This window comes from Talpa europaea, assembly GCF_964194135.1.
Source record: "Talpa europaea genome assembly, chromosome: 12".
Taxonomy (NCBI): Eukaryota; Metazoa; Chordata; class Mammalia; order Eulipotyphla; family Talpidae; genus Talpa; species Talpa europaea.
The window spans coordinates 71866887-71893413 of record NC_140079.1 but is presented as its reverse complement, the minus strand read 5'-3'; the positions used below and the strand labels follow the sequence as shown (position 1 = coordinate 71893413).

The window sequence follows — 26527 nt, the reverse complement described above, 5'->3', positions numbered from 1 at the left end:
TCTGTAGAACAGAGATATAGTTTTAGAATATATATATATATATATTTTTTGCATCATCAGCATAATCAAACTATGTTAAAGGATATAAGTCCTTCCCTGTGCGACAGGAATGGGTGGCCACTCTGTAACACAAGCATGCCACAGGACTGGTCCCTGTCTAAGAAGCATCTGGCTGCCAAATTAAGGTCAGCTGTTTTCGAGCTTTCCTGTGAATATTTCCTTCTAGTTCAGTGATTTGTCACCCTTAGCACTTTCTAGAAGAAAAAGGCTGGCAGAGCCCAATGGTCTATGAAACTAGAAATTAGAAGGATAATTTTGTTTTTGTTTTTTTTCAATATTTACTTTTTATTTATTTATGCATAAAAGACTGGGATATAGGCCAGAGGTGCTGGAGGGTGAGAGGATTCACCAGAGACAGAGTGGGGAGCAGAATAGGCGGATTGACTGAAATACACTGCTGAGGGGAGCAGTGGGTGAGACAGGAGAGGTCTGCTGTGCCATGTGAGTAGCTCCCTGGTTGGGGAGTAGTGAACTCATGCCACAGTGACTGGTGATAGCTAGATCGCGCTGAGACTTTAATCCCTGCACCACCAGGGAGGTTGCTAGAACTCTAGTTTAAATTAGTTTGCCTTTATGGAGATGGTCCACAGCCCACCCATATAAAATGCGTTTTCCTTTATTTTTAGATGGGGAAAGCGAGGCAGACAGGTTAAATAACCTGCAGAAAATAACACAGCGGAAAGAAAGACAGGGAAGATTGAAATTTATTAGGCAACTGAAGAACTGTGGATTTTCTTCCCATTCATCTGGGGTATAATACACATAACATTAAATTTACTATTTTAGCCATTTTTTAGTGTGCAGCTCAGTGGTATTAAGCACATTCACACTGCCGTCCACCTCCAGAACATTCTCTTATTTCCCAAACCGAAACTCTGTTCCCATTAAACCTCAACTCCCTAAATCGCCCTACCCCGGGCCTCATCCTTGTCCAGCAGCCACTCGGCTCTTTTTAGGGTATTTCCACAATTCAAATTAATTCGCATTTTAGCAGCTGCCCTGGAGCCTGGCAGAAACCAAAACACAAGATACACATACAGAACAGCCTTCACCACCTGAGCCAAGCCCAGCCAGCCCGGCTCAACCTCACCGGGCCCTACGGCCCCGCCCAGCACCGGCCCCGCCCCTGCCCCGCCCCTTCCACGTGACCCACACGAGCCCGCCTCCAGCCCACGTGACCCGCGCTGGCTCCCGCTCGGAGGGCGGTGGCTTCTACGGGCCGAACCACGATAACCATCAGAATGGGGGGAGGTGGAATGACGTCCGCTGCGGTGGGCTAGGGCGTAAGTGCTTTAAGCAACACACTAAGTTTTGTATGACGCAGGCAGTTGCGTGTCTAGTAGTGGCGGTCATCTCTGGCTCTCCAGGAATTCCTTTTCTATTTTGGAATCGTCCATTCTTTTGCCCAGTCAGTAGACGAGTCTAAAAACCGAGAAGTGAAAGGGGGAGTTTAGTCATGCCAGATAAACGTTGGAAAAAGGCTAAGCTATCACAACCACACCAGTTTGTTGGACTCCAATTTTTCCCCCAATATGAAATTTTCAGTTAAATTAGGTTTTCATGCAATGCGGCAGCCAGGAGTGATGTCTGCTCCCCCCCTGTCGCGTCACTAATAGTTTGGTCCTTTCCCGCAGCGCCCGACGGGAGAAGGAAGGGAGTGGCTGCCATGTTGGGCGAGACCACTCGCCAGCACAAGTAGGGGGCCCGGAACCCCCAATCAGTTTATAGCTTGACCCAGGCCGCCGTGGTGACTGCAGTGGAGCACGTGCTTGTTTGGGGGCGATCGCGGTAATCTGGGTAGACCCTTTCCGTCCCCTGAGCTCGCGGGCCCGCGCTGGGAGGCGTCAGGGCGTGGGCGTCCCCCCCTCCCCCAGCCCTAGCGGCGCCGGGTCTGCGCGCACGTGGCCCGGCGGCAGGCGCCGCGCGGTGCGGCCTGGGAGAGTCGGAAGCGCGGCAGTGCGGCGAGGCGGCAGCGGCGGGCCCATGCAGGACGCGGAGAACGTGGCGGGGCCCGAGGCGGCCGAGGATCCGGCCGAGCCCGAGCAGCAGCCGGCTGCCGAGCCGCCGCTAGGGGAGGAGCCCCTGCGGCCGCCGGGGCCCGGCGCGGAGGAGGCGGTGGGCGGCGAGGACGCGGCGGAGGCCGATCCCCGGCCCGACGTCCCGGTGGACGGGCCGACGGCCGAGGGCGAGGAGAGCGCGGCGGGTGCGGACGACCGTCCCGCGTCCCCTCCGTCTGAGGAACCCACCGCCGTCGCCTCGGCCGCGGAGGACGCCCCGGGGGAGCAGGCCCGGGACGCGGCGGCCGAGGCCCGTTCCGAGGGGGCAGGCGGGGAAGACGGCGACGCGGAGGAGCCTTCCTTCAGCGACCCCGAGGACTTCGTGGACGACGTGAGCGAGGAAGGTGAGGCGCGGGCCGTCGGCGCGAGGGCCCCGGGCTCTGCCAGTCAGCGGCCCCCTGCCCCGTCGGGGCTCCCGCGCGCAGGGGAGGGCTTCGTGGGAGCTTGGCGCCTCCGCTTTTCTTTGCTGTTTGCAAAAGTGGGGGCTGGGAGGAACTAGCTTGGGGAGCCGGCTGTCAGCTCCCGAACCTGTGCCTTGCAGGCTGGTGACGCAGCCGGCGCGCTGGGGGCCGCGGTGGTGTGCGCGGCGGCGAGGCTGCCGGGGCAGAGCCCCGCGGGCACCGCACGTGCCGGGGGACAGGCTGCCGTCCTCAGGGTTGGGTCAGCCCCCAGGCCAGGGAAGGAGTCGGTGCCCGCTCGGTAGGGGCGGTGAGGACGCTGGCTTTTTAGAGTGGGAACGGCCTGTCGTGCAGAGCTGGGTGCTTGGGCCCCACAGAAGCTTCTGCCTGCAGAATTCTTCAGTAGGACAGTGTCAAGCCGGCCCCCAAATCCGTGTTTGGTTCTCTCTTCAGCCGACCAGACCTTCGTTCTGTTGGCAAGTTGCTCAGGTTTTGGTATTGTTGATTCTACCTTGACTTGCCTTCTTTTCCTTCTGTATTAACAGGCATGTCTGAGAAATTCTGTATCCAAAAGTGACCTCCGGTGAGGGCTGTCTGAAGTGTTTCCGTTGGTTTCTGTTTCGTGTTTATCTGTTCTGAGTCTGCCAGCTGGGAGCACACGAGCGGCTTTCTCTGTGTGTTGACTGTTACAGTAAGATGGGAAAATAGAATGTTATTAAAATAGCAAGGGCTACATCAAAAAATAAGAAATTGTCATATTAAGTAAGGTTGTTTTTAGATGTGTGATTTCATTGAGATTGAGTCAGCATGAAGATTCTTCTTCAGGTGAAAAAGTTTAGAGAATCAGTAGGGTTGTCAACTTGTAATTTGAGTGCAATTTTAAAGTACTTATTGTCATTGTGTCATTTTTATTACATAAAAGACATTTTAGTGTGTAAGGGTGGAAAGAGTCTACAAGCTAGTGAAGACTTGGAAGTTGCTGATTAGTCAAAGCCTCTTTCTGTGAGAAAATGTGTTCCTTCTGGTGTAGGTAGACTCCTTCACAGGGAGGCAGTGTTCACTGGACCCCACCAGACACTGTTCTTTTTATCACATAAACCAATAAAGCCCTTGAATTTTAACTCTGCTATCGAATTTTTTTTTTTTTAAAAAAGCATCATTTGAGCCCACCTAATTCACACCATATTTTCAGATTGTGAATTATATGCAGAATTGAGTGTGTGCGTGTCAGAGGGTGCTAAAGCGAGCACAGGGCAGCCAGGTTGAGTGCCTTGGGGAGCCTTGTGGTCCTGATATATTTCCAGAGTAACCAGTTAGGCTCCTGGTCTTAAGGAACTACCACCAAACAGGCTGTCAGTGTTCGTGGATCAGGTCACTTGGTTGTGGTCAGTACCTCAAGCGTGTTCTGTTCATGAAAAGAACTGTTTGTAGTAAATCAGAGAAGATGCAGATGGTACCGGTTCTTTTGAAAATGGACTGAGGCTCAGGAAGAACCCTCTTCTAGGGGCCAATTCTTGGATGCAAATTATTAATGTGTCTTAATCTTTATCCTTTCTCTGCCTACAGTGCTTAGCTAAACAATCAGTGATAAAAGTTATAACTCTAAATGATTTTTTTTTAGGTCATTAAATATTTATCTTTTAATTTGCTGTCTAGTTTTGAGAATTGCCTTTTCTTCTGGAGCCAGATGGGGAGTCTGGGAGTGGCACACATGCTGTGGTAGTGATGAATGAAATGTGTTGTGTGTTTACTATAGTTACTCCTTCATTGCATATGGGCAGATTTTTACAAAGTAGACACTTACAAGATTGTGGGAAGAGGCTGAACTTTTTATTATAAATCTTGTAAATTCAGAGCTGGCTTAACAGGCCATTTAATTGTATGGGTAGTGATCTTTAAAAAGAACTCAGGCATTTATGCCTCCAGTCTTTATAGGGAAAGCATCTCACATTTGCTTGCTCTCATCTTTCCCTTTTTTTCTCTTTGTATGGTCTCAATTTAAGCTTCTTTAACACTTAAGTGATCATTCTCTTTTCAAGGAAGCATCTTTAATATTCATAAATGCGTTGATAGCAGTTCGTGACACAACTGTCTCTTGAAATTAAAGGAGTTTGCTTTTTTCAAAGACCTTTTTGCCTTCCAAACTTCCTATTATGGAAAATTTCAAACACTGAAGTGGAGAATTCACCTTAACTTTTTTTTTTTTTTAAAGATTTATTTATTTATTTATACAAGCACTGGGTACAGTCAGAAGCGCGGGAGGGTGAGGGAATTCACCAGAGCCAGAGCGGGGAGCAGAGCAGGCAGAGGACCGAAGTACACTGCTGAGGGGAGCAGCGGGCGGCAGGAGAGGTCTGCGTGCCACATGGGACCCTCCTTCGGTGGCCGGGGAGCAGCTGGGAATCGAACCAGCATTGCAGAGGCTGCGGGCAGCTTTGCAACCCAGTGCTCAACCGCTTCACCACCAGGGAGGCCCCACCATAACTTTTGAGAATGAACCATAGCTAAGAATATTTTCTGATGTGTTCCTGCTTTGCATATTGATATTCTTACGAATACAATACAAGGAGTGATAATTAGATTTTTGAACAAGTAGATAGAAGAGTAACATGCCATTCTTTAGTTACCTGTTTGGAAATAACTTTGTGTTCTCATTTTGTCTGTATGGGTTCAGTTTCATATAACCAGTGTGCTTTGATGACAGTTTTAAAGATCTGTTTGTTATAGCTTGTAATCCAGTGCCTGTAATTTATAGAATCTGTACAAACCTAACTAATTGGGTTTGTACAGAGTTTAGATTGAAAAGGTAAGACCTTTCATTTGGTATGCCATTTGACCCCCAAGTGCTTATCTCCCGCAGCTGATCAGGCATTTCTCTTGGTGATTTTTTCTTATTTTAGCTGACCATTTGCTGGACATGAAGGAATTCTAAGAAATTTAAGTACTTAAAATTTAGGGTCTATGGTCTTGATTTAAAAGCAGGTGACATCACATTTTGAATTTTGTAGTTTGAAAGTAAAAGTTAACCCATACTGCTGTTTCAAGCACTGTCCTAAGCATTTACGAATTTAACATCTAAATGATGTCTCCAACAACTCTGTGAGGCGTTTCATTGACTTGGCGCCATCAGTTATAAGAGACGTTATATTTGCATGTTCATGAACTTGTATATTCTCTGAACTCATTTAAATGCCAGTCTTAGCCCCAGGTTCTCTTCACGTGGTGGATATTTGTTACGAGGTGGATATTTGAATAATGGGCTTGTTTTGTTTCAGAAGAAGAAGGTGTCTGGTGGTGGGTTGGGGAGGCATACCCCCAACCCAAGTTGTTTTTTTCCTGATTCTTGGTGATAGGCAATCTTTTTTTTTTTTCATCATTATTAAAGTCTTTTTAAAAAATTCACTTAAGATCTTTCATTTTTAGATATCAGTTCACATATCTTGACTGTCAAAAGCAGTATGAAGAGATAAAATCTTCTTTTATTCTATCATGTTTACATTTTGAGTCAAGCTAGGACTGATTTGTTCACAGTGAAAGCATTTAGATTATTCTTTTTGTTTCTTGGAAATTCGTTCAATGTGTTAAGGTAATGTCTTAATGTTTTGCTTGGTCAGAAGTCATTTGACACATCTTTCATTCATACAGAATTATTGGGAGATGTACTGAAAGATCGGCCACAGGAAGCAGATGGAATCGATTCAGTGATCGTGGTGGACAATGTTCCTCAAGTGGGACCTGATCGGTTGGAGAAACTAAAAAATGTCATTCATAAAATATTTTCCAAGTTTGGGAAAATCATTAATGATTTTTATCCAGAGGAAGACGGGAAGACAAAAGGGTAAGTAATGCCCTCTCATTGAAGTGTTGTTGGCCTTTTTCCTTGGTGTATGTGACACCCCTGGTAATCTGGTTGCCAGAGTTCACAGGGACACAGCACATGCCTTGATGTAGCCACTCGCCTCAGGCATTATGCGGGCCATCCTTAGCTACCATCCCTGTGGAGCAATGATACGGTCTTGGGGTTATCATATTGAGAGAAGGAAATCTAAGTTTGGTTGTTATATTAAGATACTACCAGTTGGCTACTAAATTGTTAAGAAATCAGAGTTAGATATTTAAGTCTTTTGCTATCAGAACAGTAATTGACACAAGATAAATCCTGAGTAGAGGGACCTACTTATTTGAAAACTGGCAGAATTTAGGAAAATTTTACATACGGCTTTTTATTGATTCTAAGATACATTTACCTTTTTTTTAGATTTATTTTTTATACAAGAGCTGGGGTACATTCCAGAGGCACGGGAGGGTGAGAGGATTCACCAGAGACAGAGCGGGGAGTAGAACAGGCAGATGACCGTAATACACTGTTGAGGGGAGCAGCTAGCCCAACCGAGAGGTCTGCCATGCCATGTGGGAATCTCCCTAGCCAGCTGGGAATCAAACCCACTCTACACATGCTGCGGACAGCTTCACAGTGCTGTGTCACTGGGGAGGCCCTACATTTACTTTTTTATGCTTTAACATGTGAAATGGTTTAGGTGAAAGCAACTTTTTTAGTATTACCTAACTTAATGCGTCTTTTTAAAATAGTGGCAAAAAGTATGTATCCTGAAATCTGCTTTTTCAATTCAGTATTCTTTGTTGATTGATAAAATTCTAATTCCTTTATTTTAAATGCTGTGGTAGTCTATTACATACAGCAGTTTATCTGTTTTTCATCTATTAACATTCAGTATTTTGGAATTAAAAACAATATAGTACCTACTCACTTGCAAGCTAGTGGGAGAGACTCGTTATTGTACATACCTGGGAATGGAATTCTGGAGCTCTGTGAAATGCCTGTCATTGTATTGCCACTCAGCAATGTCAGGTTGTGCTCTCCAGGGTGCTTGTGGGTTTATACTCTAGCTGGAAGTTTGGGAGCCTGTTGTTGCTCCACGTCTTGTCAAACTTCATCTATTGAAGTTTCTCGTATGTAGCATCCATTAAGAGTATAAGCAAGGGCCTCCCTCCCAGGTGGCGCAGGGGTTAAAGTCTCAGCACTATCAAGCTATTGCCAGCCACTGTGGTATTAGATTGATATCCGGCCAGGGAGCTAACCCACATGGCGCAGCAGACCTCTCCTGTCTCACCCACTGCTCCCCTCAACAGTGTATTTCAGTAGGTCTGCCTGTTCTCCCCACTCTGTTTCTGGTGAATCCTCTTACCCCCTGCATCTCTGGCCTACACCCCAGCATTTGTGTGCATAAATAAATAAAAATAAATCTTAAAAAAAAAAAGTACAAGCAAAATTGTCTTTTTATAGACAGGAGTAGGATGATTTTTTAAAGCAGATTTTGGGAACTACCTATAATAGTTCAGTTTCTGAAACGATTATGAAATCCATGTAATGTTTCTGATGCATTCTGTTTCTAGAACTAAGTGGAAAGATGGCCTCCTTTGACCAGCAATTGCTTATATTGTGTTTTTTATTATAATGAAACATCCTCTGAGAATCTTTGCAGTTTTGCCTGTAATGGGTAATGTTAGACTACACATTTTAGAACAGTTCTGTTGAGATTACTGACTGCCGCAGACCAGCTTTCGGCAAAATGTCGTGTCTGGAGTCCCTGAAAGGATGAGATGGACTAGGAGAAACGTTAAGGGCTGAGGGGAAGGGGATGAGGTAGTGAGGAGACACCGACACTCGATGAGGTGCTAGTATCTTCTACTGAGGGACTCAGCAGGTCTGTCTATTCATTTTTTGCAAGCAGTGAGATGACATCATCATATGCATAGACGCAAAGCAGAAACAATCAGTGTATTCTTTCCCATAGACTTTTGGCTACTACGTGCTCTCAGCAAGAAGGCAACCTTCAAGGTTAATAGATAAGAAACTAAGCCTTACGCTAAAACTCATTATTTCAGCTAGACAATTACCTAAGACAGTTGATAGCCGCCAGTACACCCCTATCAGCTAAAGCCTAAGCATCCAAAGACTCTTCTATTCATATGGCCTTCAGCCAGAGACCAGCTGCTTCTCAGCTATCAGAACTTTTTCTGCCTAGAAACTCCTTAACACAATTAACTTCATTTAAAAACGTTCTTAAGAAATGTCAAAAAAAAAAAGCAAAAGAAGGACTTAACGATAATCGTCTTGGATTGCTTGTCAGGCATGTTCATGTTTAACAAACTCTTTCCCATTGTCAGGCAGGCCAAATTTACAGTGTTTAATTTTTAAGCAGGTAATTCTCCGTGCCATGTGCTTATAATATTCTTATACTTTATTGCCCAATGTGTTTTCTGAGTTTTTTCTTATATGGCCAAGAACAAAAAACAAAGGGATGTTAAATCTTCAGCCCCACGGTGTGAGGCTCTTTGGATATCTTCAGCCCCATGGTGTGAAGCCCTTTTCTTAGCTGCTTGCAAGTGTCTTACCTGGCTGGGGCAGCAAGGCTCCCTGCAGCAACTGACGTATAATAGACTTGTATAATTTAAAAAAATACAATTTTGTAAATTTTGATAGATATGTCCTTAAAACTGTTAAACAGTGAAGATGAGCATTTTGAATGATCAGCTTTTCTGTAGTTTATGATTCTGAAGTTCAGAGATTTTGGCTCTTTCATTAGGATTTCATTTTTGTGTAGGGAACTACTTTGCTGGTAATTGAGTAATTGAGATATACATGGCAGTATGGTGGGTTTCAGAAGCTTCCAGTGTTTACAGCTTGTGTAGAGAGGACTGGGTGTTTTGAGCATGACCAGCTTAATCCTAAAGTCTGCATTTGTGCAAATCATTCTCCCATTTCAGGTACATCTTCCTGGAATATGCGTCTCCCGCGCATGCCTTGGATGCAGTGAAGAATGCTGATGGTTACAAGCTTGACAAGCAGCACACATTCCGGGTCAACCTTTTCACTGACTTTGACAAGTGAGTTCAGACTTGTGCTTTGATAACCTGGAGACTCCTATGATTGGAAAGGCTCAGTATTTGTGGGGTAAGATGTGATGAGTGGCTTTCCAGGTAGTCTTTTTTGGTCAGACCACTGTAGGACCATTCTATGTCCCTGTCCCCTCATATTCCCAACTGTGGCACACCTCTCTTAACAACGTCCCCTCCCATTTATCCTGTGTCTTTTGCCCCCTCTGGGGGAGGGCACAGCACTGCCTGTAGTTGAGGACTGCAGGGTAGTAAGCACCTGTTCACTAACCATTACAACAGTGTGCCACTAAACCCATTTGTTCTCTCTTCCAGGTATATGACGATCAGTGATGAGTGGGATATTCCTGAGAAACAGCCTTTCAAAGATTTGGTATGTTGTGTGAAGTCTATACAAATAATTAGAAACGCTGGGTAATCTCTTGGCTGGAGGTGAACAATCCTCCAGGAGTTAGAGGTGCCAATTGAATTCGTTACAACTGTAAGCAGTAAATTAGGAGTCAGTTTTCTCTAGTTAAAATTAATGAAATGTCTTCTCTCTTGCCTTTGGTTCTTTTTCCAGGGAAACTTGCGTTACTGGCTTGAAGAGGCAGAATGCAGAGATCAGTACAGTGTGATCTTTGAGAGCGGGGACCGCACGTCCATATTCTGGAATGATGTGAAAGACCCTGTTTCAATTGAAGAGAGAGCGGTGGGTGTCTACTGCTTGTGGAGGTTCACTTCTCTGTCCTTGACCAAAGGGATTTGGGGTGCAGGAGCAGGTGAAGTGACATGTTCTTGATTACATCTGAGAACTTCTTTTATTCTTCCAGTTTTGAAATTAGTTCTATGAGTAGATTTTTTGTGTTTCTCAACTAAGAGCATAAAGATGATCTCACTCGTAGTAGGAATTTAGAAAACCTAAATAAGGGACCAGGAAAAAACCTAGTTCTAGTAAAGTGAAAATCAAAATCAACAAGCAGTTATAAACCAGAGACACACTGCGGGACGAGGGAATAGGTGGGAATTGTATGGGAACTATAACCAAGATGAAAATGCATACATTGTGCAAAAATGAAAAATGATGTAAAAATGTATAAAATAAAATATATATTTAAAAATATATATAAATATATATATTTTTTAAAATATATATTTAAAATATATTTAAAAATATATATAATATATATAACATATATATAACATATATATTTAAAATATATTTTTAAAAAATATATATTTAAAAAATATATATTTAAAATGTATAAATAAAAATATATTTTATATATATATTTAAAAAATAAAATATATATTTAAAAATATATTTAAAAAATACATAAATTAAGAAAAAAAGCATAAGAAGCAAATTTCTTATTTGCTTTTAAAGGACTCTTTGCCTTGGTTTTCTTGTGGTGTGTTAGTGTTGGCACTGACTTTTTTCCCCCACAGAGATGGACAGAGACATATGTGCGTTGGTCGCCTAAGGGTACCTACCTGGCTACTTTTCATCAACGAGGCATTGCTCTTTGGGGAGGAGAGAAATTCAAACAAATTCAGAGATTCAGCCACCAAGGGGTTCAGCTTATTGACTTCTCACCTTGTGAAAGGTAAGCTGTTAGAAAAATGCACATGAGCTCTGTTCTTTCTACCTCCTGCTAACCTTCTACAGATAATTTTAAAACCTTTTTATTTTGAAGTCATTGCAAATTTAATGGAATAGTCACAGGAAGAGTACAAAACACTTCTAGTTAACATTTTGTTGCTTTATCAGTGTCTTTCTCCAGATACACAAACTTGATTTTCCTCCTGAGCCATTAAGTAGTAAGTGAAATATGATGACCCTTCAGCTCACATGTGTATTTCTGAGAAACAGGAAATTGTCTTCTATAACCATAGTGTAGTTATTAATTTCTGAGCATTTAATGTTTACTTATTTAATGTATTTCCACATTCCAGTTAGTTATTTGCTTCTGTAATGTTATTTTAAAAACTTTTTCCCTTCAGTTCAAGGGTCTGGCCTCAAGTCATGTATTTTGCAGATGTAATTTTCCTGTGAGTGAATTTTTCTCATTTGTTAGATTTCCATGGAGCAAAGGTTTTATCTGAGGAGCCTGGGGGAGCACTGCTCTGGCCACACGGGGTCCTTCCTGTCTCCTGTCAGTGCCCATGTCAGTGTAGGACTTGACGCTCCTGCTTTCCGCATTGCTAGTGCTTTCTGACTTTCTGTGGATGCGGTCTGCAGCAGCTCAGCATCTTGCCTTGTGACCTGGGTTCCTTGTGAGACTAGATGAAGCCCTTGTGCCACACGGCTCTTGGTACTGCACCTTTTCTTTCAAATTTGTAGTATAAAATTTTTCTAGCACATGAAAAACTAAAGAGAATTGTAGGTAGTAACATCCATATGCCAGTCACTGTTTAGCTTGCTATAGTGGCTTCAGAAGTTTTTGAGTAAGTTGAAGTCGGTGGTACAAAAGTAAAGTATGCATGGCTACAGAAAAGCCGTGCCTTGGCAGTCATATTCCCACATGTAACAGGGATAGCAGTTTAATACTACCTAATACCGATAGGTATGTCCCCCTTTCATCCCTGAATAGCCTTTATTTATAGGCAGTTCTGATCTGGATCCAGTAGGGTGTTCATGTTGTGTTTGATCCTGGTGCCTGTTAAATCTTTTTTTATCTTAGTGAACACATCCTTCCCTGTTCATTTATTTCGATGTTGACTTGTTCAGAATACCAGACTGGGTGGCTTGGTCTGCTTCAGGATTGGTCTGCTTACTTAAACTTCAGGGTTGGTCTGCTTGCTTAAAAATAAAACACATTTCTATGATCTTGTACTCTAGCTGATGAGTATTTAATTTTGATAAAGTGACTCTTAAGTTTTCTTTAATGCACAACCACTTTTTGTGCTTGGTGCAAAATAATTGATACTGCTCATTCCAGCAGTATCTGCACTAGATTCCTGATCTCTGTGCCAGTGACTTGCAGGCTTCAGAGGTTGCTTCTTCATTTCCTAGGAGCCTTTCTCAGTCCTTCAGGAAGTTAGTTCCACATGCATGCTCACAGATATTGTTTATGTTGTAAAACATGACTATGTTAAGTTGTAGTGTATCAGCTTACACATTGCTCACTCAGGAGCAGAGACTGGACTGTCTCTTACTCACTGTTGTATCCCTGGCATGTTGCAAAGCACCTAATGTGTGACATGCTTGAATGAATGTATGAGTGAATGAACACTTTGTATAACAGTGTGAAAAAACTTTTTTTCATACACACACACACACACACACACGATTTATTTTTATATATGCACACAAGAACTGCAGTTTAGGCCAGAGGAGGGGTGAGGAGGAGGATTCATCAGAGGCAGAATGGGGAGCAGTACAGGTGACTCTACTGAAATACACTGCTGAGGGGAGCAGTGGGTGAGACAGGAGAGGTCTGCTGCACCATATGGGTTAGCTCCCTGGCTGGGGATCGAACTCATGGAGCAATGGCTGGCAATAGCTTGATAGCCCTGAGACTTTAACCCCTGTGCCACAGGGAGGCCTGAAAAAACTTTTTCAATTAAGTGCTGTAGTTCAAGGGTAGTTTCATTGTGTCCTTTCCAGGTGTATAGCATAGGTCCAAATAGGGAATTTTATGTTGTGGGGGGAGATGATGCCTCATTTTTAATCTAGCAAATCAGTATGGTAACCTCATGAGAAAAAGATGTACTCAAGGAAGCCCTGTCAAGAAGCTGCTTGTGTTGTGCTTGCTTCTGCATTTTCTACATCCACTGTTACAAGAGAGCAGTCTGGTTTGGATAGTTGTCCTTTATATACCCAAGTGTAGACAAGCTAACAGTTAGAGTGGTTGCTGGGGGAAACTGGCATAGAAGTGCCTTGTCAGTCAGCGTTGTTTTTGAATTGCATGTGGCCATCGGTTCTGTTTATCTGCCATCTGAATTAAACATCATAGAGCTGATGTAAGAGAATTCCTCACCGCTGCTTCCACTAGAGCCCATGAGCAGACTTGTTTGCAATCTGTTGGATTTGTTCTTGTCCTGATTTTAGTGGTGAGGCTTTGGAGTGCCCTGGTACTATGGAAGTGGTTCCTTTCCATTTTGGTGGGATCTCTGGAATGGAACTGTGCTGATGGGAGAGTGTGCCAGGGAAGCCTGGGAATTTGGTTGTATGAGTCTTCGCTGCTTGTTCTGGCCTCACTTGTGATTGCAGGAACCTTTGTACAACATGGGTTCAAGTACTCGTTATAGCCACATAGTAGATAGATGGAGGTGGGAAGGAAATCCTAACTATTGTTCCTATTGTTCCAGATATCTGGTGACTTTTAGCCCTCTGATGGACACACAGGATGACCCGCAGGCCATCATCATCTGGGACATTCTGACCGGACAGAAGAAGAGAGGTTTTCACTGTGAAAGCTCAGCCCATTGGCCTATTTTTAAGTAAGTGGACAGGTGATAGCTAGTGATGACCTCTTTGTAGTTGCTGCCGCCCCCCCCCCATAGCCTTGCACTTCTTTTTTTCTGTCCTAGGTGGAGTCATGATGGCAAATTCTTCGCCAGAATGACAATGGACACACTCAGTATCTATGAAACTCCGGTAAGTCATTTAATTACCTGAACTTTTTTATTTAAGATTCATTTATTTATGCATGCAAGAACTGGGGTAAGCCAGAGGTGTGGGGGCTGAGAGGATTCACCAGAGAGAGTGGGGAGCAGAACAGGTAGATCTAGTGAAATACACTGCTGAGGGGAGCAGTGGGTGAGGCAGGAGAGATCTGCTGTGCCTTGTGAGTTGCTCCCTGACCAGCTGGGGATCAAACTCAACTCATATTGCAGTGGCTGGCGATAGCTTGATAGTGCTATCTTTTAACCCCTGCACCACCAGGGAGGCCCTTTCTTGAATATTTTCTGATTGGAACTACTTGAAGATGGAGTGCTTTCCTTAATTTGTAGTATTTTTAAGGAAGAAGGGCTTTATACATGCCAAGTGAAGGCATAGGATATTGGATTTTGATCTTTTTCAGTCCCCTTCGCTGCTGCTGTGAATCAAGGATGGGAGAAAATGAAATGATCTCAGTAGTGTATTCTTTTTTTTTTTTTTTTTTTTAAGATTTATTTATTTATTTATACAAGCACTGGGTACAGTCAGAAGCGCGGGAGGGTGAGAGAATTTACCAGAGCCAGAGCGGGGAGCAGAGCAGTCAGAAGGACCGAAGTATGCTGCTGAGGGGAGCAGTGGGCAGCAGGAGAGGTCTGCGCGCCATGTGGGACCCTCCTCCGGTGGCCGGGGAGCAGCCGGGGATCGAACTGGCACTGCAGAGGCTGCGGGCAGCTTCGCAACCCAGCGCTCAGCCGCTGCGCCACCTGGGAGGTCCAGTAGTGTATTCTTAACTGCTATAGGTATATTGTTACATTGTTCATCTCAGCAGCTTTGCTTATGCTGCTCTCTGGCAAGCTCACATCAGAATCTCTCTCTTTTTTTTTTTTGTCAAAAGTGTATGCATTATGGAGACTTTGCCCTGATTTAACTTGACTTTTTTCCTACCCTACAGTCTATGGGTCTTTTGGACAAGAAGAGCTTGAAGATATCTGGCATAAAGTAAGTGACCATTCCCATCAAGTCAGTGAGTAAGCAGTTGTTAAAGTCAGGAAACACTTGTCCTTATAGAACTTGTCCTTCTAGAAACACAGGACTGTGCATAGACCTGCGTCCACCTCTCACTTGGCAGTTTGTTAGCAGGTTTCCACTCCCAGCCCTCACCCTCATGTTTCCCCTTCTTGCACATAAGACATCTTGATGGCTGTGGAGTGTTGGGCTTCTTTCCTCTCATAATCTCTGTCTTGGAACCAGAGACTTGGGGTGCAGTCTTTGAGGAAGAGGGGGCTCTACTTGGTTGAGAGGTCATCTGTGAGATAGGGTGCAGATCGCCATTAGTGAATTGCAGCTCATCTTCACTGGCAAGGAGTAGACATTTTGTTTGACATCTCAGAGTTAGTTATTCTTTTCCCAGGAAAGTGTCAGTAGAGCAGGGACATTCACGTTTCTTATTCCTGTTTAGTTTTATATTCTTGGAGAAAATTGGCTTATAATTAAAATTAAGGTCAGGGATTGATTCTTTATAAACTCAGGTAAAGATGGTGTTTATATATCTGAGCAGGTGAATTTTTCACTCAGCATCGACCTTTTAGGGTAATTTACAGTAGAGGAAATTGCCCTAACTCTTATTAATTCTCTTCCTTCTTAATCTTTTTGTTTGGGGCTTTTACCCTTCTTGTATCTTAATGAGTTCATCAATCATATAACTGGGTTATCAGCCTAAAAAATACTTTATTTGGCTTATAGCATCAGGATGTGGTGGTCAGGATGTGGAGTATCAGAACCTGGTGTGAGTCCTGACTGGTCTGCTGGGTGACTGGGTGGCATCGTGAGCCCCTCTCACAGAGTAAATATTTTATCATGATGGGTGTAATTTTAATCATATCAAATACTCCTATGTCTTTACCAGCACTGCGTTTCAGGTCTAGGAAAGGGCCCCTGTGGCGAGAGCTCAGTACTCTGCTACTGCTGTTTTTGGTATAAATACACCAGAGTGGACCTCTGATTTAGCTCTTGGGCCTAACTACAATCCTTTTATCATCACTTTGCCATTCCTGTATAACATTTGATTTTCTTTGTTCTACAGAGACTTCTCTTGGTCTCCTGGTGGAAACATAATAGCCTTTTGGGTGCCTGAAGACAAAGATATTCCAGCCAGGGTAACCCTGATGCAGCTTCCCACGAGACAAGAGATCAGAGTTAGGAATCTTTTTAATGTTGTGGATTGCAAACTACATTGGCAAAAAAATGGAGATTACTTGTGTGTTAAAGTAGATAGGACGCCAAAAGGTACCCAGGTGAGTGGATGCCAGTGGGCACAGGCCATTCTTTCTACGTTGTTCCTACTCAGTCTGCATTTGGAACCTGGTGTAATGAGTTTTGTGGTTCCAATTTATGGGTTATTTTCAGATTCACCTGATACCAAAAGTAGTTAGCTGGCATGTCATAACTGAGAGCTCTTGTCACATTCTAACTGAGGAGTATAGTTTTTGAATGAAATTTTTGGAGTGAGTAATACTTTGGCATAGTTGGAGTTAACAAGGGATATAGTAGAATCTCCTCCAGACACTAGCTTTTCTTTTGGCAGTTAAAATGAATGTTTTCTTTTTAATCTTTTTTCTAAACATAATAAATAACATGTTTAACAGCTCTGTACTCATATTTTTTGTTATCATTTAATATTTATTGCTCCCTCCCAAAAATGCCCGATTTTTCCTTCTAATAAAAATAAGTATTCCTTTTCCCTTTACAAAAGGACATTCTAGAGACATAATTTATGTGCCATAAAATTCACCCCTTTACAATTTACAGTTCGGTGACATTTTAGCACATTTACAAGTTTGGGCAACCATCATCATTATCTTTTTTTTTTTTTTTAAAGATTTATTTATTTATGCATACAAGAGCTGGGATACAGTCCAGAGATGGGTGGGGGGGTGAGAGGATTCATCAGAGACAGAGAGGGGAACAGAACAGGCAGACAGACTGAAACCACTGCTGAGGGGAGCAGTGGCCGAGACAGGAGAGGTCTGCTTCGCCATGTGGGTTTCTCTCTGGCCGGCTGGGGATCAAACTTGTGCTGCAGAGGCTGTGGACTGCTTCATAGTGCAGTGCTTAACCCCTTGCACCACCAGGGAGGCCCCATCATCACTATCTTAATTCCAGAACATTTTACCACTCCATAAAGGGTCCCATACCCATTATTCCCCATGCTCCACAGTCCCCTAAAACCCTTGTTCCCAACATCCACTAATGCGTTTTGTCTCTGCATTTCCTATTCTGGATATGTTGTATGAATGGAGTCATATAGTATGCGACTTCGTACCTGCTTCCTTCACTGAGGATCGTTTTTAAGGTGTATCTAGGATGTGGCTAGTGTCAGTGCCTCATTCTCTATGGCTGAGTAAATTCCATTGTGTGATAGTATGACTGTGCTGATCCATTCATCTTAATGTTTTCATCCAGTACTGAGTCCTGCTTTTACACAGTGTATCTACATGTTCATACTTTTCCTTGACAATCAGTCCCTGGTGCTGGACCTTTAGAGCACACTGCAGAAGTTTTGCAGAAAAGCTGTAGTGTGGATCCTTGAAACTATTTGTACTTATGAGTATTAACTGTAGGGCTGTTCTTTGAAAAAGATTCTGGACCAGAGAGAGTATCCAGTTCCTTCCCACAGAGCCTGCAGATTTCTACCTTTGTCAGCATAAGGGATTCTTGTTTTATCATGATGGGTTTATTTTAATCACAGCAAATACTCCTAAGTCTTTACCAAGTGTATAAATGTAATCTTTTATCAAATCCTTGGGTGTCCTTTATGACTTTGTGTTTTCAGTTTCCAGAATGTCACTCTTCCCCCCCCTTTTTTTTTTTAACAGGGTGTTGTCACAAATTTTGAAATTTTCCGAATGAGGGAAAAACAGGTACCTGTCGATGTTGTCGAAATGAAAGGCAAGTTCTGTTGTAGTCTTGGGAGTGCAGATGCTTGTTATGTGCCGAGTGCTATGTTTGAGCTTTAGAACGTTAGTGTGAATTGATTGCTTAGAGACTGAACTCTCCCACTGAATAGTTAGCTGCTTCACATTGCAAACGTGACTCAGTTCAGAATTTTCTTCTGTCCTCTACAACTTGTCTGAAGCTTGCCAACAACTAAGTGAAGACACCCCATTCTTTTTCACACCACTGTGACCAACTTGTATAGCAGAGGGGAAAAGGTGCAAAGAACAGGTTTTCATTAGGCAGTCAATGTCAGGCAGCAGCAGAGCTTTTCATTTTTATCTACTAAAGCTTCAATTTCATAGATCCTTTTTTGTTTTGGATCATTAAACTCTTCAGATGCTGTGTTTCTGTTTTTAGATGGGAAATTTCACTTTTATTTATTTTTTTTAAAGATTTATGCATATAAAAACAGGGTGTAGGCCAGACGTGGGGGGTGGTGGTGAGAGGATTCACCAGAGGCAGAGTGGGGAACAGAACAGGCAGATTTACTGAAATACACTGCTGGGGGGGAGTAGTGGGCGAGACAGGAGAGGTCTGCTGCACTATTCCCTGGCCGGGGATCGAATGCAGGTTGCAGTGGCTGACGATAGCTTCATAGTGCTGACACTTAACTCCTTGCGCCACCAGGGAGGCCCTTATCTTTTATTTTAGTGTGACTTTATTTTTCTGGGAGGAGGCAGGTACAGAGATGGGAAAATGCAAACATGGCCACCTTCCTAGTGGCAATAAAATTCTATTGTAGGTACAGTGGTGAATGTTAGAAAGGGTTATCTGGGGCCATGCCTCATTAGTATCACCTCATGACCACTAAGGCACATAACTCATTTCATCTCTCAGGCATGACTTAACTGCGCCACTTTGGTACTCTGTGTAGTGTGCATCTTTGTTCCTGTACCTGCTTTATGACATTTAAATGAATTTCAGAATTTGGGACATTTCTCCGGTAGAATAATGACAGTTATACCTAGTCAGGGATGTTGTTTCTTTAAGTGACAAAAGAGAGAGGCTCATCCTTTTTTTCTTGATCATAGAAACCATCATAGCTTTTGCTTGGGAACCAAATGGGAGTAAGTTTGCTGTTCTGCACGGGGAGGCCCCTCGGATATCAGTTTCTTTCTACCACGTGAAAAACAACGGGAAGATTGAGCTCATCAGTAAGTAACCGCACCCCACCTTGGGTAGATGGACGCACATGATAGAATCTAGCCATGGGCAGCTGCTTGGGCCTGAGCATGCATCTGGCTATGTCCATGTGAATGGTATGTTTCCAGTGAATGACAGTGATGATAACGCTGGAAGGCGCGCTTTATAGCCACAGGAACATTCACATTTCTGGACCTGTGCTCTCTACCCCTCCTTTGGGATGATGAAGTCTTGTCTCTTCTTCTTACGACTATTGCTGTTCTTTCTCTCTGGTCTCGGGGGGCCACGTGCCTGTCTCTTGGTCCGGATTCTTTGGTTCCCACCCTCGTTCTGCTCTGCTTGCAAGGGCCCTGTCCTTTGCAGTGTTGGCAGCACTAAACTGCTCCTAGTCCAGATGGGCCTGCTCCTTTCCCCAATGTATACTGTGCTTACTTATCCTGTGTGGTCAGTGCTTATCAGCACATGGATGTCCTCAGTGAACATGGTGCTGGATGCCGTTGCTGATTGCTTCATAGCATCTCTTCCATGTGGTGGCAGAAGTGGTAGGGACCGCTTGTGTCCCCCAGAGACGTGGCTGCACTCTAGCCAGACGTATCCTGGCTGCTTTGCATTGCCTTTTTACCGTGATGATAGTGTGCTAATCCCTGTGTCTTAGAGCAGCTTGTGCCCCAGGAATGGCTTGTACAGAAAGAGTTCTGTAAACAGTGTAAGTTGCCACTTCTTGACATGTGTAGTAATTTAGTGATAGAATCAGTTGACTGTCACAGAACTGATTGCATCTTTTTTTTTTTAAAGATTTATTTATTTATTTATCTATTTATTTATCTATCTATTTATTTATTTATTTATGCAAGCACTGGGTACAGTCAGAGGCACGGGAGGGCGAGAGAATTCACCAGAGCCAGAGCAGGGAGCAGAGCAGGCAGAAGGACTGAAGTACACCGCTGAGGGGAGCAGCGGGCGCAGCAGGAGAGGTCTGCGCGCCATGTGGGACCCTCCTCTGGTGGCCGGGGAGCAGCCGGGGATCGAACCGGCACCACAGAGGCTGCGGGCAGCTTCGCAACCCAGCGCTCAACCGCTGCGCCACCGGAGAGGCCCTGATTGTATCATGTTTTTGATATAAAAGTGACAGAGACATCTGTAGACTCTCAGAAGACTTTAAGTCACATCTTGTTATAAAATAGATTTTGAAACAGCAAGTAAAAATGCCTTTCACCTCCTGAGTGGTTTGCATTGGACACCTTTCTTGAGGAGTCAGTGTAATTCCCTTGTGCCCACGTCGCAGCGGTTAGTGTTTCAGGAAACTTGGTCAAATAAGTTTTCTTTTGTTTGCTCTAAGAATCCTACTCCCACAAGGTGGTAAGGCCTTTATCATGTCCTCTTTCTTTCTGCGCCACTCACATTTCTTTAAATCAATTATGGATAGAAGGAATGTGCCCCAGATGTTACTTCGGTGCATTCTCTTGAGTGAAGAGACCCTGAGTCGCTGCACAGGGGCCTGTCAGGGAGTAAGCAATTAAGAGTATTTGCAGAGATGATGGGTTTAAGTTTCTATGGACATACAGTTTAGGGAGATGCTTAGCTCAACTAAAAGAATGGATTTTAGGGTTTGTTTTTTGTTATACCTTTGAGAATCTTATGGAGGCTGGGTTTCTTCCCTGGTTGAAATTGCATGTTTATTTTAAGTGGATCTTTTTTCTTTTTTAAGATTTATTTTTGTTTATTTATGCAAAGAAGAACTGGGGTGTAGGACAGGTGTGGGGGTGGGGTGAGCGGATTCATCAGAGACAGAATGGGCAGCAAAACAGGCAGATCTACTGAAATACACTGCTGAGGGGAGCAGCCAGCAAGACAGGAGAGGTCTGCTGCGCCATGTGGGTCAACTCCAGACCAGGGATCAAACTCATGCTGGATTGCTTCATAGTGCTGAAACTTAACCCCTTGGACCACTAGGGAGGCCCCTGTAAGTATTCTTTTATCCAATTAATTCGTGATGTGTAGATGGTTTCATATATGAAACATTAAAATCAGTATTGTAGCTTTAGACTTCCTTGGCCCCCTCATTTTTAAGTGTAGGCTATTACTGAAGGTGTATTTAAATGATAGATGTCCTGAAACAGTGGTCACAGGTACAGATAGGTCTGGAATATAGAGTTCTGGCTGTAGGTTTATTGTTACCAGAGATACACAATGAGGGCAGGGTGAGCCCATAGCCATGTCCTTCAGTCTGGTCTGCACCTTGACTGTTGAAGCTTTACAAAGATTTTTAATAGGTCCTTTCTTTCCTTTCAGAAATGTTTGATAAACAGCAGGCAAACACCATCTTTTGGAGTCCCCAGGGGCAGTTTGTGGTGTTGGCTGGTCTAAGGAGGTAGGTGCCTGCCTTCTACTCAGTGTGAGAGGCCCTAACCTTTGAGCCTTGTGTCTCCTGTCTGGGTTCTGAATGTTGACTGTAGTGCTCCAGTCCTTGAGTACTTGGGAGAGGGCCTTTACTGTGGAAGTGTCTTAACCAGTTTCCAGATATGGCACATATCAACCTGTGGTGTCTCCATCCTGCTCCCCAGACTTGACCAAGGCCAAGCAGGTTAAAACAGGCAACATATAGATGCTTTCAGTGCTGTCTTGAAGACACAACTATGTGTTGTAATTCCTTTCTAAGCAAGTGCTCTTGCTGGCCATCAATTAGCCTAATGTGGGAAGACTAATAGGCCTGCCCTGTCCGTCCTCAGGTGGCTGGTATAATCCAGAGAACATACAAACTCACCTTTCCCATATTCCCTGCTTAGTTGCTGTTCCAACAAAATGTATAGAAATCTTGAAAATTTTGCTGCAGTATCTTGGTTCTGCATTAGAGCACCCTCAGTTGCTTATTTCTCCTTCACGAAGGCCCCACTTATTGAAATTTTGGGGGCTTAGCCTCAGATAATCTTTCCTCTGAACATAGCAATAGCAGACAGCTATGCTCGCCACGTGCACTTCATGGATTTTAATTCACAACATCCTTGGGAGATGGGTGATATTTATGTGTTATAACCACAGTAACAAAGCTGTGGTTAGGGGACACTTGAGGCTCCTGATCCATGTGCTGAGCCCTACCCCTTAATGAGTGGGAATGCCAGAAAAGCTTCTGCAGAAATTGAGTTTCTTACTTAGATTGACTCTGCCTGTTTCTCCTCAGCATGAACGGTGCCTTGGCATTTGTGGACACGTCAGACTGTACAGTCATGAACATTGCAGAACACTACATGGCCTCTGATGTTGAATGGGATCCTACTGGGCGCTATGTTGTCACCTCTGTGTCCTGGTGGAGCCATAAGGTATGCAGACCCATGTAAACTAAAACCTCTGTGCAGTGTGAAACCAGGCCGTACCAGGCAGGCAGATGACGTTTTACTTCAGGAAGAGTGCCAAGCATGGTATTAACCTCTTCCCTCCCAATCCTTAAGGAGTGGGCATTGCTGTTAACTTGTTAGTTGGTTGATATTTTCTGCCCAGCCAGCCGATCACCTGAGACTGCCAGCCTTTTCTATAAATAGGTTGCATTCCTTGATTTCTCTCTCATCATTTGTCAGCTGCCCCACCTGCCACCTGTTCTAGTTAGACCAGCCTGCCATCCTCTGGTGCAGTAGCCAGAAAAATTTTTAAAGTGAAAATCAATCTGCGTTCCCAGTCTGCAAAGTGCTACTGCGGTTTAAAATGAACCGAATTGCTTACTGTGGCCTGGAAATAGAATGAGGATACATCCTGGTTTCTACATGTTTTTCCAGTGTCATCATTTTCCTTTTAAAAGCTTCACGGTGTGGATAATAATTACCTGGTTGCCAGCCTGTATAGCTCTTTGTGGTACAGCCTTTGCTGGCTCTGATTGTATCTCCTGCTTGTCTGTTCCCTGGGTGGAGGCCACACTGACCTTGAGTTCCCATGCTTGCCCCTGCCTCTTGGCTTCTGTGTTCTTCCGCCACCTGAAATATAGTTCCCATGTGTTTGGGGTCTCCTGTCTCAGGTGTCCCTAAGCTCATATCTATAGCGGCTCCCCACCAGGGCAGCCGCTGTATCATCTCTAATTTTTCATGGAGCTCAGGATGATATGAATTCATTTTAGGTAATTGAGTGCATTGTCTCCTTTTCCTGCTGGAATAGAACACTGTGAGGGCGAACACCTTTTTTCTTGCTCTGATTTGAGCGCTGCCTGGCATTGTCATGGTACAGTCAGGTTTTGCTGATTGAATGAATTGGCATGCAAGACTCTGTTTGCTATTCATGTATTTACTTTGAAATGATCATCACCGCTCTCTTGCGCAGTAGACTTCAGAGTGTGTCAGTGGACCACAGAGGATTCTGGAATTGCAGAGGGAGGTTTGGGCAGGCACATGTCTGGTACCCAGTAGTGAGGGAGCTTCTTTTTCTGTGACCTGTGAACTCACAGGAAGTGCACGAAAAATGTATTTGTGCAAGTTTTTTTCTCAGGCCAGAATCCATTTTTCTCTTTAGCATCTGAAAAAAGAACTTGAAAAAATTCAGAAATTCTGTCCTCTGTGGGGATGTACATAGTGTCTGCAGGCCACTGTTTTTTTCCAGCATTATTTGTAAACCTCACTACTCCCAGAGTGATGGAGAAGTTTGCTCTGGGGATTTCTTTCTATATTGAATTACATTAATTGATTGAGGTATTGACAGGTGAACCTGCTCATGCATGTAAAGCGCCAGTGAGGTCAAATTAAGGTAATTCTCTTTTACAAAATAATGAACTTGGGCCTCCCTGGTGGTGCAACAGGTGAAGACACAGCCTATGAAGCTGTCTGCACATGAATTCGATCCCCGGCCAGGGAGCTACCCACATGGTGCAGCAGACCTCTCCTGTCTCGCCCACTACTCCCCTCAGCAGTGTATTTCAGTCAGTCTGCCTGTTCTGTTTCCTACTCTGTCTGTGGTGAATCCTCTCACCCCCCCACCTCTGGCTTACACCCCAGTTCTTGTATGCATAAATAAATAAATATTAAAAAAAAAAGAACTTGCAGAAACACGGTCTTAAAAATAGCACTGGAAATGTCAGTATTTAATCTTGATTGTGTCTGTATCCTAATTTGTTCAAATATTGCCTCAGTGAAACTCACCTTGGAACTCTCTTTTGGACTGACCACTCTGTTAAATTGCTGCTCTGCACAGCCTTCACTGGAGAGTGAAACCAGGCCTCTCTTTCTTTATTGAGAAAGTCTCAAACAGTTGAGCGACAGTGTGTGCTGATGTAATTCTTTATCACAGACCAGTAGTGAAAAGGCCTGTGTTTTGTTTGCAATTTCTGTGTGCTGCGCTTTACTATGTAACTCTCCACAATCTCCTATTTGCTGTCTTCTCTGCTGAGTGGGAGTTTAACAAAGGCAGAAACTTGTTTTTGCTCACCCACGTCTTCCAAATGCCCATGACTTTGTCTGACTCTCAAGCATTTGTTAATAAATCAAGTAGTTTTGTTGATTCTGTTGACATTAGAGACTCTTAGATTCTCTGCATCTCTTGTGAAACTTGCCGGGGTGAGCAGCTCAGTGTGACCTGGCTCTTTTAGGTGGACAATGCTTACTGGTTGTGGACTTTCCAAGGACGCCTTCTGCAAAAGAATAACAAGGATCGCTTTTGCCAGCTGCTGTGGAGACCTCGGCCCCCAACACTCCTGAGCCAGGATCAGATAAAGGTCTGGTGACCCAACCAGGTTAAGTAAGGGTGTGGAGTGATTGAGGAACTTAGAGGAAAGTTGTTCTTTTTCCCTGTTATTTTTAAGGTAATAATAAGTGAGTAATCAAAACATTGCATGTACAGAGGACCCTGTGAAGAGAGATGCAAAAATAATAAGAACATCTGTCAGTGCCTTGACTCATTTCAAATCCTTTTTTATAGTCAAGTGTTATTTGACAGTATTACCTTTTGGTTGTAGTATCTGACTCATTGTTAGACTCTGCTAGCTAGTAGGTACAATTTTCCCTCACGTAGGCAGACAGGGAAATTCAAGTATAACTCTGTAAGAGTGACAGTAGGATTAAAAAAGAGAACAGTAAGGAAGTTTGTGTGAACTGGAGGTACTATGAAAAAGTCCTGGTGGCATTAGAAGAGATAGCGTGGGATTTATATAACTGGTGAAATACGCAGGTGGTATTAAGGCAAAGCTGAGAGGAGAGTAAATCTGAGGAAGGCAAGCCGGTCTTACTGAGTGAAGTGCAGGCAGCACTGGTGCTAGAGAGCTCCTGGAGGCCGTCGTCTCACATTAGCAACTTTGAAGATTGTGTTTGTGGTTCTTGCTTTGGATGTTTAAATCCTGAGTGACTTGTCTTTGTTTCAGCAAATTAAAAAAGATCTGAAGAAATACTCCAAGATCTTTGAGCAGAAGGATCGTTTGAGCCAATCCAAAGCCTCAAAGGTCAGCCTCTGAGATAGCCCAAGATGGCCCCCATCCCTTGATGGACAGAGAGGAGCCAGTGCTGGCTGTGGGAAGGCAGGGCCGGGCGGGAACTGTCCCTTAGGGACAACTGCTTGGGGCAGCATTATGCCAGACCTGACTGTAAACTTGGTGGCTGGCTTTTTAGATATCCGGGTGGGCGTGGGATAGTACAGTAATCCAGAAAGGTTGGTGGGTGGAGTAGGGCTATGTGTGATATTGGAAGAAAAGTGAAAACCAACATATTCCACCATTCCTGTTTTCATTCTCTAAATAGTAGTTCTCACCTCGCCTAGTGATTGGCGTTCCTTTGGTTAAGCAAAAACATCATGGAAAGTTAAGTAATGGCTCTGCAACTTCCCCCAACTCTCTACATAGGAATTGGTTGAGAGAAGACGAACCATGATGGAAGATTTCCGAAAATACCGGAAAATGGCCCAAGAACTCTATATGGAGCAGAAAAACGAACGTCTGGAGTTGCGAGGAGGTAACTTGATCAGCTGCAGATAGATTATTTTAATATTTGCTGAAATATTTCTCTTTTTGCATCTGTGTTAATTTCCTAGGTTTCTTAGTAAACAACAGGTGTTTGTTGAAAGATTCTTACAAAGAACTGAGTCTCCCCCTGCCTGCAGGTTCAAGTCCACATTCCTTGTGTTTGCACACAGCCTCTTGGCTGGTTTGGTGTGTGATCTCCTGAAGCTCCCTCATCTGCACCCTGCATAGCCCTTCCCCTCTGTCTTCTCAGGTGTGGACACGGATGAGCTGGACAGCAACGTCGATGACTGGGAGGAGGAGACCATTGAGTTTTTTGTCACTGAAGAAATCATTCCTCTTGGGAATCAGGAGTGATCCGAGAGCACTGTGGTAAGACCCCAGATAGGAATAGCTAGTAGTCTGTTGGTTATTTTTTCTTTTTTGTTCTGTTACATTCGCAAGTTAGAAA

The 26527-nt window shown here is 43.8% G+C and overlaps 1 protein-coding gene across 1 annotated transcript; it reads left to right on the top strand.

Moving 5' to 3' along the window:
• Positions 1-2043: 2043 nt before the first annotated feature.
• On the top strand, positions 2044-26527 carry EIF3B (eukaryotic translation initiation factor 3 subunit B; the record flags this gene model as incomplete). The annotated part of the gene is given in 18 exon segments (XM_084250481.1): positions 2044-2461; positions 6161-6353; positions 9305-9424; positions 9749-9806; positions 9996-10124; positions 10862-11019; positions 13727-13858; positions 13949-14015; positions 14971-15017; positions 16102-16312; positions 17894-17977; positions 19048-19168; positions 21450-21528; positions 22336-22474; positions 24718-24843; positions 25486-25563; positions 25960-26068; positions 26330-26527. Coding segments are annotated over 18 exon segments (2373 nt in total). The 3' UTR covers positions 26434-26527.